This window comes from Orcinus orca, chromosome 1 (assembly GCF_937001465.1).
Source record: "Orcinus orca chromosome 1, mOrcOrc1.1, whole genome shotgun sequence".
NCBI classification, from domain to species: Eukaryota; Metazoa; Chordata; class Mammalia; order Artiodactyla; family Delphinidae; genus Orcinus; species Orcinus orca.
Genome location: NC_064559.1, coordinates 6,514,810 through 6,532,430, shown reverse-complemented (window position 1 = coordinate 6,532,430; position 17,621 = coordinate 6,514,810). Strand labels below are relative to the sequence as shown.

Below are 17,621 nucleotides of genomic sequence, written 5' to 3'. Positions count from 1 at the left end.
AATTGCATCATCCTACTATAAACATTATCTTTTCTGACCCCTTTAAGTCCGTTCTATAGGACAGTGATTTAGTTTTTCATAAATGAATTTTCATAGTCATAGAATTCAATATACAGGTCATATTTATTTTTCCTACCTACAGCTGACTGGTTTTGTTTTCCTTAGATAATTTATATATAGATTTAAAATGGAAAGACTTGTCTAATTGCATGCTAAATTCTATTTAAATCCAAAATGTCATACCTTCTTCATAGTGTTGTTAAAGCTATAGTCATCCCTGCCATGTATTTCCCACACTATGAAATTTACTTCAACATCTTCAACATAGCCACTGTCATTGTATCTGAAAGAGACAGCGAACACAAAAATAATAGTTTAGTGCAGAAGGGCTAAAAGCTCCAGCTGTCAAGACAGATGTACTTAGGTTTGAATCCTGTCTTTATCACTTAGCTTTGTGACCCTGGGGAAGTTACGTAAACTCTTGAAGCCTCGACTTTCTTATCTGCAAAGAAATAACAGTACTTACAGTATAGGTTTCCTTCAGCTCTCAAAATAAATCTCATGGTAACGAAGCAGAAAATTTTCACTTTTTTAACAGTTGGAACCATAAGTTCTCTTCAGTTTGACAGGAACCGTGTATTGATAAGGTGAGTAGGTGAGGCCATGCTGTCATGGCTGGTAGCAGGGAGAAAGATGGAAGGGAGCCATGAATGGAGGAAGGGCAAAGCAAGGGTTCCTTGGTGTTACTTAATCAGCAAATACTCTTTGGGTGCCTATTATGTACCAGAGAATTAAAGCACAGAACTACTATGATTAGAACTGAGAAGGTACAGATCTCTCTGGAGGAACCAACTGGAAGATGTGGCTAAGTGTTAGAAGATCAGCAGCTTCAGTAAGAGTTGAGGTGTGGTTGAGAAGCAGAAACAGTCATAAGCTCCTTGGAGCTATATTCATGCACAACCCCTGCTCAGAGAATGCATGATGACTTCCACCAACAGCAGACACCACCAGCAGACAGTCCAACATGGACAGGGTGCCCACTCCCCTGATGTCAGGACTGGAGACATAAGCCCCACTGAGCTTACAGTATTTACCCCAAACTCAGTAAGTTTTAAAAGAGATGTATTACCTCAAATTGTTATGATTTTTTCTGCTACCATATGAAAATAGGGCCTTGAGAAAAAAGCTAAAGTCAGTTACTGATAAAGTCATACCTTTGAATACCAGAGCTTGACTGTTTTAAAAATGGTTACATGCCTTTCTTCTCCATCAGTTATTGCCCATTTTTCTGAATTATCCCCCACACCTCTTGGATGGAAATTTCACTTAGGACCTTGGTCTCAGGCAGGTTGCCCCAGTGTCTAATATATTTTCTTGCTTCACATCTCTGTGTCTATTCATAAAAAAACAGCAGATGCTTCACAGTGACCCCTTACTCACTGCCCAGATCTCTGCCTGACTTTGCAGTCATTCTGTCTAGCTTTGCAGGTCGGCTATAACTTACTACTATCCACCCATGGTCATAAAAAACAGTTTTTGTTCCTTTCTCAGAAATTGAGAAGAAAACATCTTTAAGTGTCAGAAAGTGTTATCTGAGAAGTTATTTTGTTTCTATCTTTAATTAGCTTTTAGAAATCATAGAGATGAACTCAGGTGTAGTTAAGTGGGGATTGGTTCTCCACTTCTTTCTTGGCATGTGATGGGGGTTACAGAGAACTCTGAACTCTAATGAGAGCTCTGGACCCTCCCCACAGGAAAATGCACATATGTGTGGGCATGCACACAATTTTCTATGCAGTTTCAGGGATTTGGACAAAGCTCTAATTCTAGGAGCTTTGGAAGGTGCAGCATGTTTGACCGCATCTTCTGAATGCCATCAGATTCTTGAATTAATAAAAACTATTTGCAAAGCCCTATGTTTTATTTAAATAAAAAAGATCTTAACTGAACTCTGAGCAGGCATCTTTTGACAATCACAAAAGCAATAAGCTACAGTGTCATCTAGTGGCAATAAGGATAAATTGCATGACATACTTTCTGGGTTTATAATGATCTTTGATGTTCTATGTATTTCATTGAGAATATGGGACCAAAATACTTGCCTGTGAAAGCATGGCTTATTTTCATTGAACTTCATTAACGTGAGATATAATACTAATTAAACCTGAGAGATTGATGAGTGTTACTACATTTTGTAACTTCTCCCTACAATTTGTAACTTCTCCGCTATTGCAGTTCCACTTTGGGAATTGGGAAGGAGAGACCTCTCTGTTGATCCATTAGACACATATGTTTTCAATCCTGTCTGGTCACTCTAGATAGCCCATTGTATTAACCTTGTCTTTTACTTTCTGTAATGTGATGCTTTAATATCTAGGGCCTTGCTTACCTTGGAGGGATGCCCTCCCAGGGTTAACTCCTAGAGATAGTAAACAGCTCTCCTAGGCATGCCTTTCATATGCAAACCAACCAATCCAGAGCCCATACCCCCAGCCACCTCCTTTATGGGTTGTCACACTGGGCCACTATCTACCTGCCCTAATCACCCCAGGATCAGGTACTAGACAACAAGACAGTATTTACACCCAGAGCCCACTGAAATTACTCAAAATAGCCAATCCTAAACCTGCTTACCCTGTCTCATCCATTCCTTCCCACAGAAAACACAATAAAGACTCTTACCTCTGTTTTCCCCTCACTTCCTCTGTCTCCTGACAGACCCTGGTGCTTCCTTCTGAGGCCCTACATGGTGTGCTGTGCCTCCTGTTTCTTGGGATTGGTATTTACAATATATACCTTCCTTCATGACAGTCATTTCCACGTCTGTGTGTCTTACCACATCTGATCAAAACAAATCTTGAGTAGCCCTAAAGCACCCCTATGACCTGTTACTGAACTTCCTGCATCACAGTAGAGCAATTATGTCCCACTGTTTCCTCTGGGTTGCTTCTGTAGCACCAAATTCTGGTTTAGGATGGGTTGCCATGGGAATTAAGAAAGCAAAGAGGCAACTGGGATGACATATTCCTAGGTGGATCATACTCCCAGGACTTGCTTTATTCTTATTAACGTTTGCTAGTGAATCTATTATTGTTTTATCTGTAAAATTCTGCCCAACCTTGTTCCTGAGCCATTCTCTACAAAGATAAGACATTTATTATAATTTAGAGACCTAGTCCACACACTAATTTCCTAGTGACTACCCATGTCTGCCTGTTTTCTCAAGGCTTAATTAATTAGCACCCAAATTTGCCTCTGATAAATATCTAATTGAACACCGGGTTATCAACTATGTATTGCTATAGTTCAGTTGAATTGAACACTGAGCCTTATTGATCTGACTGTCCCTCTGTAGTTAACTTCAACTATTCAATCGATTATCCTAGAAGAATTGGAGGCAAAAAGCTTTATCAAGCTATTCCTTGTTGCAGAGATACAAAAAGTTACCCCTAGGGAAAAGTACTGTCACAATAGTCCAAAGTAGTGCTGCTTCAAAAGTCCACTCTCTGACCCCAACATCTTCCATCTTTCACATCCTCTCACCTGCCCCTTGACCTCATAGGTACTTCCAGTCCTCTGTTTCCCGTCTGCTTTCCTGCTACACAGAAGTTCCTTTCTAGCTGCTCTTCCTTCCCCAATCAGCCCAATCTCATGCTTGATCATCGGACCTGCTCTCTCACTAGCATCCTGGATGCACTCAACTGTTCCTCCCCTTGCATGTAATATCTAACCTAAACATTCGATGGTATCTATGACTTCTTCATCTGTGCATGTGCTACTTCAGACATTCACTGTGTGTGAGGATTGGACCCACTCACGGTATCTTACCTCAGTTGTGCCTTTGGTGTTGTCAAGTAATCTTTTTACTGGCCCTTAGCCAGCCCCTTCTCATAGTACCCTCAGTGACCTTTGACATTCTCCTCAAAGACCTTCCTCAACCCCTCCCTTCTCTCAGTTTACAGGTGGCCCTCCTTCCTACTTCATGTAAGTAAATCGAGGCTATCAGACATGACCTTTCTCAACTCCTACATTCCTATTTCCAAACCAGTCACTTTCTGCATTTATTTTTACTCCTTCCCTCCAAGTCTCAGAGGATGAATTGTCCTTTCAACTTCGCCATGTGGGCACTTGATTCTACTTCCCCAGTTTTCTTCATGGACCTTGTGCCTGTAGCTTAGGCACTTATTTTTTTTAATTAGGAAATATTTTATATATGCAGAAGAACACAGAGAATAATGTGAAAATTATTACTTATCATTTCCATCCTGGTTTTATACTTTACTTATATGTAAATGTATCCACAAATCACATATAGTATTGATTTATGGGTTTGAAAATATACATACATGATATTATACTGTGAATATCTTTTGGTGATTTTTTTTCCCACTCAATATTAGGTTTTGAAATAAAGCCATAGAAATTTCCAGCCTCTTGGTCTCTGTTTTCCTCATCAGCAGGTCCTTTCTCGTCTCTCTTCCTTCCCTATCCAACCTGAACTTCACGGCTGATCATTTGATTCCCCCTTACAAGCATCCTAGTTCATTCATTTTAACTGCTATTTGGCATTCCATTGTCTAACTACACAGGGTATTCATCCAAATGTTCACTGTATTTTACCTTACATATATTTCACCACAACTTAAAAAAATCTGTACTTAAAAGATACCATAAATAAACATTTCAACCACCTGTCTTTTTTACTTTGTTTATGGTATCTTCCACTGCAGATTTTTAAAAATTGAAGTATAGTCGATTTACAATACAGTTAAGTTCCCTACATATGAACCTGTTCCGTTCTGAGAGTGAGTTCGTAAGTCCAATTTGTTTGTAAGTCCAACAAAGTTAGCCTAGGTATCCAACTAACACAATTGGCTATATAGTACTGTACTGTAATAGGTTTATAATACTTTTCACACAAATAATACATAAAAGCAAAGAAACACAAAAAATAAGAAAACATTTTTAATCTTACAGTAAAGTACCTTGAAAAGTACAGTAGTACCAGCTACATCACTGCTGGTTTTACACTTGCTTCCGGAATCCTGGGCTTGAAATAAAGATACTGTACTACGGTGTTCTACACAGTACTGCACAGTAAAGTACACAAAAGCACAACCACTTGTAGAGGATGCACACACATGACAAAGTACATCAGACATGTGAACTAACTTACGTGACTGGACATGCGAATGCACGTTCGCATCTTTGAAAGTTCATAACTTGAAGGTTCGTATGTAGGGGACTTACTGTATTATATTAGTTTCAGGTGTACAACATAATTGCTGGATCATATGGTAGTTCTACTTTTAGTTTTTTGAGGAACCTCCGTAGTGTTTTCCATAGTGGATGCACCAATTTACATTCCAGACACAATGTACAAATATTCCCTTCTCTCCACATCCTCACCAACATTTATTATTTGTAGACTTCCTGATGGTAGGCATTCTGACAGGTGTAAGGTGGTATTTCATTGTGGCTTTGATTTGCATTTCTCTAATAATTAGCAATGTTGAGCATATTTTCATGTGCCTGTTTACCATCTGTATGTCTTCTTTGGAAAAATGTCTATTCAGATCTTCTGCCCAGTTTTTAATGTGGTATGTTTTTTGGATATTGAGTTGTATGAATTGTTTATATATTTTGGATACTAACCCCTTATTGGTCATATCATTTGCAAATATTTTCTCCCATTCTGTAGGTTGTAGTTTTGTTTTGTCAGTGGTTTCCTTTGCTGTGCAAAAGCTTGTAAGTTTGAATTAGACCCCATATGTTTATTTTTGCTTTTGTTTCTTTTTCCTTAGGAGACATATCCAAAAAAATATTGCTACTATTCATGTCAAAGAGTGTTCTGCCTATGTTATCTTCTAGAATTTTTATGGTTCGGGTCCTACATTTAGGTCTCTAATCCATTTTGATTTTATTGATGTATATGTTGTGAGGAAATGTTCTAATTTCATTCTTTTGCATGTAGCTGTCCAGTTTTCTCAGCACCACTTCTTGAAGAGACTGTCTTTTCTTCATTTGCTTGGCTCCTTTGTCATAGATTAATTGACCATAAGTGTGTGGGTTTATTTCTGGGCTCTCTATTCTGTTTCATTGACCTATATATCTGTTTTTGTTCCAGTACCATGCTGTTTTGATTACTATAGCTCTGTAGTATAGTCTGAAGTGAGGGAGTGTGATCCTTCTAGATTTGTTCATTTTTCTCAAGATTGCTTTGGCTATTATTCAGGGTCTTTTGTGGTTCCATATAAATTTTAGGGTGATTTGTTCTAGTTCTGTGAAAAATGTCATAGGTATTTTGACAGGGATTGCATTAAATATGTAGATTGCTTTGGGTAGTATGAATAGTATGAACATTTTAATATTACTTCTTCCAGTCCAAGAACACAGGATATCTTTCCATTTCTTTGTATCATCCTCAATTTCCTTCATCAATGTTTTATAGGTTTCAGAATATAGGTCTTTCACCTCCTTGGTTAAGTTTATTCCTAGGTATTTTATTCTTTTTGATATAATTTTAAACTTGATTGTTTCCTTGCTTTTTCTTTCTGATAGTTCATTATTAGTATATAGAAAAACAACAGATTTCTATATATTAATCTTGTACCCTGCAACTTCACTGAATTCATTAATTAGTTCTAATAGCTTTTTTTGGTGGAGACATTAGGATTTTCTACATATAGTATCATGTCATCTGCAAATAGTAATAGTTTTATTTCTTCCAATTTGATGCTTTTTGTTTCTTTTCCTTGTCTGATTGTTATGGCTAGGACTTCCAATACCATGTTAAATAGAAATGTTGAGAGTAGGCATCTTTGCTTTGTTCCTGATTTTAGAGGAAAGGCTTTCATTGGGTGTGATGTTAGCTCTGGGTTTGTCATAAATGGCCTTTATTATTTTGAAATATGTTCCCCCTATACCCACTTTGATGAGAGTTTTTATCATGAATGGATGTTGAATTTTGTCAAATGCTTTCTCTGAGCCTATTGAGATGATTATGTGACCTTTATCCTCCCTTTTGTTAATGTGGTGTTTCACATTGATTGATTTGTGAATACTGAACAAGTCTTGCATCCCTGGAATAAATCACACTTTATCATTTTATATATTGTTGAATTCGTTTTGCTAATATTTTGTTGAGGATTTTTGCATCTAAATTCATCATAGATATTGGCCTGTAATTCTCTTTTTTGTGGTGTCTTTGTCTGGGGTGGTATCAGGGTAATTATGGCCATGAAGAATGAATTTGGGAGTGTCCCAATTTTTTGGAATAGTTTGAAAAGGATATTAACTCTTCTTTGTGTGTTTGGTAGAATTCCCCTGTGAAGCTCTTCAGTCCTAGACTTTTGTTTCCTGGGAGTTTTTTTAATTAAAAATTCAATTTCACTACTAGTGATAAGTTGGTTCAGATTGATTGTATATTTCTTCCTGATCCAACCATGGAAGGTTGTATGTTTCTACAAATTTGTCCATTTCTTCTAGGTTGTACAATTTGTTGGCATATAACTGTTCATAGTATTCTCTTATGATTTTTTATATCTCTGTGATATTGGTTGTTGTTTCTTCTCCTTAATTTCTTATTTTACTTGGGTACTCTCTTTTCTTCTAGATGAGCCTGGCTAAAGGTTCATTAATTTTTTTATGTTTTCCAAAAACAAGCTCTTGCTTTTATTGATCTTTTCTATTTTTTCTTGGTCTCTATTTTATTTATTTTCTCTCTGATCTTTATTACTTTTTTGCTTCTGCTTATTTTGGGCTTTGTTTGTTCCTCTTTTTCTAATTCCTTTAGGTGATAGGTTAGGTTGTTTATTTGAGATTTTTCTTATTTCTTGAGGTAGGCTTGTATTGCTATAAACTTCCCTCTTAGAACTGCTTTTGCTGCATCCCATAGATTTGGGAAAGTTGTGTTTCTATTTTCATTTGTCTCAAGTATTTTTTGATTTCCTCTTTGATTTTTTCATTGACTTATTGGTTTTTTTAGTTGTGTGTTGTTTAGTCTCCATGTGTTTGTGCTTTTCCCGTTTTTCTTCCTGTGATTGATTTCTAGTTTCATACTGTTGTGGTCAGAAAAAAATGCTTGATATAATTTCTGTCCTTCTAAATTTGTTGAGACTTGTTTTTTGGCCTAGCATGTGATCTATTCTTGAGAACATTCCATGTGCAGTTGAATAGAATGTGTATTCTGCTGGTTTTGAATGGAATGTCCTGTAGATATCTATTAAGTCCAATTGGTCTATTGTGTCATTTAAGACCACTGTTGCCTTATTGATTTTCTGTCTGGTGATTTGTTCATTGATGTAAGTGGGGTGTTAAAGTCCCCTACTCTTATTGTATTATTGTCAATTTCTCCCTTTATGTCTGTTAATATTTGCCTGATATATCTAGGTGCTCCTATATTAGGTGTATGTATGTTAACGAGTGTAACATTCTCTTCTTGTATTGATTCATTTATCATTATATAATGCCTTTCTTTGTCTTTTATTGTAGACCTTGTTTTAAAGTCTATTTTGTCTGATATGAGTATTGCTATCCCTGCTTTCTTGTTGTTTCCATTTGCATGAAGTATCTTTTACCATTCCATCATTTTCAGTTTGTGTGTGTCTTTAGTTCTGAAGTGCATGTCTTATAAGCAGCATATAGATGGGTCTCGTTTTTTTAATCCAATCACCAACCTATGTCTTTTGATTAGTGCATTTAGTCCATTGACATTTAAAGTAGTTATTGATAGGTATGTATTAATGTGGTTTTGTTACTTGTTTTCTGGTTGTTTTGTAGTTCTTCTCTATTCTTTTAGTTCCTTCCCTTGTGATTTGATGATTGGCTTTAGTGGTATGTTTTTGTTCCTTTTTCTCTAGTTTCCGTGTATCTAGTATATGTTTCTGATTTGTGGTTGCCATGAGGTTCCAACATATTGACCTATAACTACATCTGTTTTAAACAGGTAGTCCTTTAAGTTCAAGCACAATCTAAAAGATCTACATTTTTTACTTCCTTCCACCACATTTTTGGTTTTGATGTCATATTTTGTATCTTCATGTTTATCCCTTTACTGATTATTGTAGTTATAGTTGATTTTACATTTTTTTGTTTTTTAATCTTCATACTAACTTATTTCAGTGGTTGATCCTCAGCCTTTACTATATATTTGCCTTTACTATAGATTCTTCCTTTTTTCCCTTTCCTATAGATTCTTTCTTCTTGTTATAGCCTATTCTATTCCACTTAGAGAAGACTTTTTAACATTTCTTTTAGGGTAGATTTAGTATTAATGAACTTTTTTAGTTTTTGCTAGTCTGAGAAGTTCTTTATCTCTCCGTCAATTCTAAATAATAATCATGATGGGCAAAGTACCCTAGATTGAAGATTTTTCCCTTTCAGCACTTTGTATAGATCATGCCACTCCCTTCTGGCCTGCAAAGTTTCTGTAGAAATATTAGCTGATAGCCTTATGGGTGTTCCCTTTTATATGACTTTTTGTTTTTCTCTTGCTACCTTTAGAATTCTCTCTTTATTTTTAACCTTTGTTATTTTAATTATGATATGTCTCAGTCTGGGTCTGTTTGAGTTTATTTTGTTTGGGACCCTCTGTGCTTTCTGAACCTGGCTGAGTAATATTCCATTGTGTATATGTACCACATCTTCTTTATCCATTCATCCGATGATGGACACTTAGGTTGTTTCCATCTCCTGGCTATTGTAAATAGAGCTGAAATGAACATTTTGGTACATGACTCTTTTTGAATTTTGGTTTTCTCAGGGTATATGCCCAGTAGTGGGATTGCTGGGTCATATGGTAGTTCTATTTGTAGTTTTTTGAGGAACCTCCATACTGTTCTCCATAGTGGCTGAACCAATTCACATTCCCACCATCAGTGCAAGAGTGTTCCCTTTTCTCCACACCCTCTCCAGCATTTATTGTTTCTAGATTTTTTGATGATGGCCATTCTGACTGGTGTGAGATGATATCTCATTGTAGTTTTGATTTGCATTTCTCTAATGATTAATGATGCTGAGCATTCTTTCATGTGTTTGTTGGCAATCTGTATATCTTCTTTGGAGAAATGTCTATTTAGGTCTTCTGCCCATTTTTGGATTGGGTTGTTTGTTTTCTTGACATTGAGCTGCATGAGCTGCTTGTAAATTTTGGAGATTAATCCTTTGTCAGTTGCTTCATTTGCAAATATTTTCTCCCATTCTGAGGGCTGTCTTTTGGTCTTGTTTATGGTTTCCTTTGCTGTGCAAAAGCTTTTAAGTTTCATTAGGTCCCATTTGTTTATTTTTGTTTTTATTTCCATTTCTCTAGGAGGTGGGTCAAAAAGGATCTTGCTGTGATTTATGTCATAGAGTGTTCTGCCTATGTTTTCCACATTCTTCTATATCACCTAGTCTGCTGTTCATTCCTTCTACTGTGCTTTTCATTTCAGTTATCATATGCTTCAGTTCTGACTGGTTCTTTTTCATATTCTAGTTCTTTGTTAAAACTCTCACTGTGTTCATCTATTCTTTTTCCTAATTCAGTTAGCATTCTTATTACTAATGCTTTGACTCTTTATCTGGTAAATTGTTTACCGCTTTTTCACTGGTTGTTTTTTCAGGGGTTTTCTGTTGCTCTTTCAATTGAAACAAATTCCTCTGTATTCTCATTTTGCTCAACTCTCTCTGTGTGTATGAAATTAGATGAAACAGTTACCTATTGCAGTCTTGAAGGGGTGCCCCTTTATGAGAGCATCCCTATACAGTGTGCATGTGCCCAGTGGCTTTGGTGGGAGAGCTGGATCTGAAGTGAACACAAGTCCTATCTTTTTGCAGGGTGTATTGGCAACCATCACCTTGGTAGGAAGTGGGACTGGAGATGGTAGGGCCAGAGCCAGGTGTCAGCCAGGGCTTCTCCTCTGCTCTGTGACCATCACCACCCTATAAAGGGAGGGGTCAAGTCCCAAGTTGCTGAAGCAGAAGCCCTGAAGTTTGGCTCTGAGCTGGCTCTGTTCCCTTTAAGTGTGTGCTCTCCCGCCTCCCAGCACTGGAACCCTCATCCCAGAGGGAAGCAGTGCTGGAATAAGAGGGGCTGGCATGGATGCTCGGCATGTGTCAGGGTACAGACTGTGGTGGTCTGGCTGGGGTCAGACACCTGGACTGCTTCCAATGTGATGCCTGTGAAAGTGCCAGTAATGGCTGCCCCCACTCCACTCAGACACTGCTTTGAGTCCGAACCTCCTTTGTCCCTCACAGATGAGCCTCCCTTTGGCCTCTACCATCCTAGCTAAGGTGTGGAATTGTGTCATGAAACAAGCAGGACTCAAGTGGTCATTTGGCTCAGGCTAGGATGTGCGCTGGGACATCATGGGAAACCAGCCAGCCACCTGTGCAGTCTCAATTCACCCTCTCCACCCTGCTTCAGGAGCAAGCAAGTGTGTGCTCTTCATGAGTGGAGTTCAGGCTTCCTACAGTCCTTCTGTTAGTCCTACTGGCCTTCCAACCAGCCAAGGGGGCTCGTCTTCACAGTGTTAGACCCCAGGGCTCGGGCACCCAATAGGTGGTTTGAACTGCTCACTCCCTAGGGAGGATCTTCATCCATGTAACCTTTCTCCTCTGAATCCCCTCCCAGGTTCACAGATCCTGACCTGATCACTTTTCTTCCCTTCCTACCCAATTCTGCATGGATCTTTCTGACAGCCTAGGTTGTATAGGAGTCTTTCTGCCAGTCTCCAGTTAGTTTTCAGTGAGAATTTTCCACATGTAGCTGTATTTTCAATGTGTTCATGGGGTGGGGGCAGAGGGAGAGTCCATGTCCTTTTACTCCACCATCTTGATCTCCTCTCACCAGATTTTTTTATCATGAAAAATATGCACAATGTAAAAATTAGCATTTTAACCATTTTTAAATATACAGTTCAGTGGCATTAAGCATAAAACTTCGTTGTATGATCACGACCATCTGTCTACATAATCTTTTCATCTTGCAAAACTGAAATTCCAGTTAGCAGACATTTAATCCTGTCCAAAATGTCCATAATATATTTGGTCCATCCCAAAATGTCCTTCTTTGATATTTGCAGGACCATTTGCTCCTGTCCAAAATGTCCATAACACATTTGATCTATGCCAAAATGTTCTTTATATTTGGTCACATTTTGTCCTGTCCAAAACATCTATGGAGACATTTTGTCCACATCAAAAAGTCCTTGATATTTGGTCCTGTCAAAACTATTTAGCATAGACCAAATATTTTCATGAATGTTTTGGACAGAACCACATTTCAAGAACTTTTTGGCATGGACCAAATATCTTTTGGATCAAATGTCTTATGGACATTTTAGACAGGATCAAATGTTCTGCAAGGGAAATTTCTTACCCATTAAATGATAACTTGCCATTCCCCTTATCCTGCAGCCCCTGGAAAGCGCCATTCTACTTTCTATGAATTAACAACTCTTGGTACCTCATGAAAGTGGAATCATACAGTATTTGTCCTTTGGTGACTGGCATTTTTCTTTTAGCATAATGTCTTTAAGATTCATGCATGTTGAGGCATGTGTAAGAATTGCCTTCTTTAAGGCTGAATAATACTCCATTGTAGATATGTATCACATTTTGTTTATCTGTTTATCTGTCAATGGACACTTGGGTTGCTTCCACCTTTTGACTATTATGAATAATGCTGCTTAAGAATATGATGTACAAATATCTGTTCTATTCCCTCCTTTCACTTCTTTTGGATATATAGCCAGAAGTGAAATTGCTAGATCATAGGATAATACTATGGTTAACTTAATAGTTAACTTGCTAGTTCTTTTATCCTTCAGCACTTAAAAATGCCATTCTATTGTTACCTGACCTCTACTGTTTCTTCTTTTTTTAAAGATTTTTAATAAATTTTTATTTTATATTGGAGTATAGTTAATTTATAATAATTAAAAATGGAGTATAGTTGATTAATGGAGTATAGCTGATTAATAATAAATTTTTATTTTATATTGGAGTATAGTTGATTAATAATGTTAGTTTCAGGTGTACAGCAAAGTGATCCAGTTATACATATACATGTATCTATTCTTTTTCATATTCTTTTCCCATTTATTTTATAACAGAATATTGAGCAGTGCTCCCTGTGTTATATAGTAGGCCCTTGTTGGTTATCTATTTTAAATATAGCAGTGTGTACATGTAAATCCCAAACTCCCAATCTATCCCTCCCCCTCCTCCACCCCTCCCCCGGTAACCATAAGTTCATTCTCTAAGTCTGTAAGTCTGTTTCTGTTTTGTAAATAAGTTCATTTGTATAATTTTTTTTTTTAGATCCCACATATAAGTGATGTCATACGATATTTTTCTTTCCCTGTCTGACTTACTTCACTTAGTATGATAATCTCCAGGTTCATCCATGTTGCTGCAAATGGCATTTCATTCTTTTTTTATGGCAGAGTAATATTCCACTGTATATATGTACCACATCTTCTTTATCCATTCCTTCATTGATGGACATGTAGGTTGCTTCCATGTCCTGGTATTGTAAATACTGCTGCAATGAACATTGGGGTACATATATCTTTTCTAATTATGGTTTTCTCCAGATATATGCCCAGGAGTGGGACTGCTGGATGATATGGTAGCTCTATTTTTAGTTTTTTAAGGAACCTCCATAGTGTTCTCCACAGTGGCTGTACCAATTTACATTCCCATCAACAGTGTAGGAGGGGGTTCCCTTTTCTCCACACCCTCTCCACTATTTATTGTTTGTAGATTTTTTGATGATGGCCATTCTGACTGGTGTGAGGTGATATCTCATTGTAGTTTTGGTTTGCATTTCTCTAATGATTAGTGACGTTGAGCATCTTTTCATGTACCTCTTGCCCACCTGTATGTCTTCTTTGGAGAAATATCTATTTAGGTCTTCTGCCTATTTTTTGATTGGGTCATTTGTTTTATTGATATTCAGCCACATGAGCTCTTTGTAAATTTTGGAGACTAATCCCTTGTCAGTCACATCATTTACAAATATTTTCTCCTATTCTGTAGGTTGTCTTTTCACTTTGTTTATGGTTTCCTTTGCCATGTAGAAGCTTTTGAGTTTAATTACTGACCTCTACTATTTCTGGTGAAAAGTTTGCTGTAATTCTTTCTTTGTTCCCCTGAATGTAATGTATCATTTTTTCCCTGTCTAGCTGCTCTTAAGCATTTCTCTTTCTCTTTAGCTTTCAGCATTTGTCTATGTTGTGCTTGGATGTGGTGTTTATTGAGCTTCTGGGATCCATGGGCTAATATTTATCACCAACTTTGGATATATTTCAGTCAATATTTCTTCAAAAAATATTCTCCAATTCTATTTAAGTTAGATTGCTTGATATTGTTCCATAGGTCATTGAAGCACATAATTTAAAAAATTTCTTTCCTGTGGTATAATTTAGATAATTTCCATTGAACTATCTTTATTTTCACTAATCTTTTTATCTGCTTTGTTTAACTTCCTATTAAGTCCATCCTATTAATTTTTATTTTTAAATTTCAGATGCTGTATTTGCTTTTATTCTAGCATTCCAAACTGACTCTTTTTAAAATTTATTTACTTTTGGCTGCATTGGGTTTTCATTGTTGCATGCGGGTTTTCTCTAGTTGCGGTGAGTAGGGGCTACTCTTCATTGCAGTGCCTGGTCTTCTCATTGTCGTGGCTTCTCTTCTTATGGAGCACAGGCTCCAAGCATGTGGGCTTAAGTAATTGTGGCTCACGGGCTCTAGAGCACAGGCTCAGTGGTTGTGGCACACAGGCTTAGTTGCTCTGCGGCATGTGGGATCTTCCTGGACCAGGGCTTGAACTCGTGTCCCCTGCATTGGCAAGCTGATTCTTAACCACTGTGCCACCAGGGAAGTCCCCAAATTGGCTCTTTTAAAAAAATAGTTAGCATTTCTTTACTGGGATTCCCTATCTGTTCACCCATTCTCTACAATTTTCCTAAGAATCTTTTAACATATTTATACTTGCTGAATTAAAGTCCTTGTCTGCTAATTCCAATCAGAGTATGGGTCATCTGTAGTCTGCTACTACTAGCTCCATTTTATTGATTTGGGGTCATTTTCCTGCTTCTTTTGATGTCTAGTAATTTTTAATACTCTACTGTACTGAACATTTAAATTATACATTGTTGACACTCTGGGTTTTTTTATTTTCCTCTAAAGAGTTTTGTTGTTGCTATTGTTGTTCTTCTTTTTCTCTTCTTCCTGCTCTTCCTCTTTTTCCTCTTCCTTCTCTTCTTCTTCTTCTTCTCCTTCTCCTTCTCCTTCTCCTTCTCCTTCTCTTTCTTCTTCTTCTGAAGATAAATAACTGGTGGATCTCCCTGACCCTGATGAAGATTAGTTTTAGGACTTGGAAGGCTTTACAGTTGTTCGATTTTGCCTTTAACCCTGGGACATAGTATTTTGTCCTTAGCTAACCATTTTGGTTTCAGAAGAAAGCCTAAGGTGTTTTCCAATACCCTCTAAGTTGGTGTGACTTTGTCTAGATTTGTCTCCTAGCATCAGGTAAATATTGACATTTCTGCTTCCTTTCCTTACACATGCACAGTTCAAGAGTTAGCCAAGAATTTGAGGAAAAAGTTTTCTATACTTTTGCTGCTCCTCCTGTATGATGCTGTCCTTTCCAAGATTTTTCACCTAAATTTACAGCTGTTTCACAGTCACATACTTCACTGTCTGTCTCTTAAGTTCAGTAGATCTGTCATTTTCTGTTAAAGCCTGACTCCCTCATACCCTGCCAAAAAAATAGGAAGTGACTTCAGAGGACAGTCTTACTTAGAAATCGTTCCTTCTTTCAAGGATCATGTCTTTTGCAGTTTTTGCTCTCTAATGCTTCTAAAGAATTATTTATTACAGTTTCTCTAGAGCATATATAATTGGTATTGGGCAGAGTGTATGTCAAATAAAACTACTTTGCCATTTCTAGAACTTCAATTCTGGAAGATATTTGACTGGATATTTTTAGCCCATTGTTTTTCTATATAAATTTTAGGACCTACTTGTTAAATTCTGCTGAAAACCCTGATGAAATTTTATTGGAATTTCATTTAAGTTATGGATAGATTAGAGAAGAACTGATACCTTTATAATACTGAGTCTCTCTATCAAAACATGTGGTATAGTTTTTCAAGTATTATAGTCCTCTTCTATGTATTTAATAATGTTTTATAAATTTTGCTATACAGATCTTGTACAACTTTTATTAAATCTATTCTACTTTATTTTATTTTTGCTATTGTGAATGGAATAATTTTTCTATTATACAGTTTACCCTCAAAAACAATGGGTTTAAACCGTGTGGCTGTGCTTATATGCAGATTTTTTTCAATAGTAAATACTACAGTACCACAAAATCTGTGGTAGGTTTAAATCCGCAGATGTGGAACAGCAGTATGGAGGAACCACATGTGTGGAGAGCCAACTATAAGTTATATGTGAATTTTATTATTTTATTATTATTACTATTATTATTTATTATATGTACATGGAGGGTTGTTCAAGGATCAACTATAGATTCTAGTTAGCATTTACTGATGTATAGAGACATTTTAATTTATTGTATTTTGATCTTGAATTCAACGTGCTGAACGTTCTTCTAAGGTCTAACAGTTACTGGACATTTCTCTCATAAATTACGTATACCTGACTTCATTTAAGAATGCAATCTTAGAATTATTGTCTTTTAATATAGAAGTAAGTGCTTTAAAATTTTGGTCATTATTAATATATTTATGTGTATTTCTACTATGTAACTTTTTCTTTTTACTAACTGTATTTTTTTCTCTTTTCATCTATAGCATTGCTCAATAGTTTAAGTTGGTCTAACTTCATTGCTACAACAATCCTCAAAATCTCAGTAAGTTAACACAATAAAGTTTATTCCTTACTCATTTTATGGTCCACTGTGGGTGGAATTAGATGAGGGGAGATGCTCTGCTCCACATAATCCTTTAGAAACCCAGACTTTTTCCATTTAGTAGACCATAATGTTTCTGAGTCCTTTTTGGATTCTCCAAAACTGGCAGATGATAGAAGATAAAAAGAGATAGCTGGGAGGATTATGCAAAACTTAATTTTTTTTATGGGGGGCAGAGTCCAAGCCTGACTGGTCATGTGACACTTTGGACCACATTCCACTGTGCAGTATTCAGGCATATGGCCCCACTTAACTGCAAAGCATGTTTAGAAACAGAGTCTAGGTGTGTGCCCTGGAGGAAAAGAAAACGGTATTTTGTATGTTCATTAAGTTTTCTTCTTATCAAGTTTTTTCAAAAATAACCCCACTTTGTTCTTTCTATTCTTCTTTTAGTGACTCTTCACTTTAAAATCTTGACCCCACACCTAAACAATGCTAAGATTTCAGAATAATTTAACTCTAATCATCTTACTTCAATTCCACATGTTGAGTAGTATTATTTCATTTCTATCTTGTTTTCACATTCATCAAAGATATTATTCTTAAAATTTATTTCTACAGTTTATCTTTCTTTACTTTAACCAATAATTTCTTTCCTTATGATTGATTCCTCTACTTTGTTATTTTCCTTTTTGGGCTTATTTTTCTTCTTATTGAATAAAATCCTTCAGTAGTTTTTTGTTTTGTTTTT

The 17,621-nt window shown here is 36.6% G+C and overlaps 1 protein-coding gene across 1 annotated transcript in view; it reads right to left on the bottom strand.

Annotated features, from left to right (window-relative positions):
- CATSPERE (catsper channel auxiliary subunit epsilon) overlaps positions 1-17,621 on the bottom strand; it is a 241,820-nt gene that overhangs the window by 30,291 nt on the left and 193,908 nt on the right. Inside the window, exon 18 of the mRNA XM_033414427.2 lies at positions 244-343. Coding sequence (XP_033270318.2) covers positions 244-343 — 100 coding nt within the window. The remainder of the gene's footprint in view (positions 1-243; positions 344-17,621) is intronic.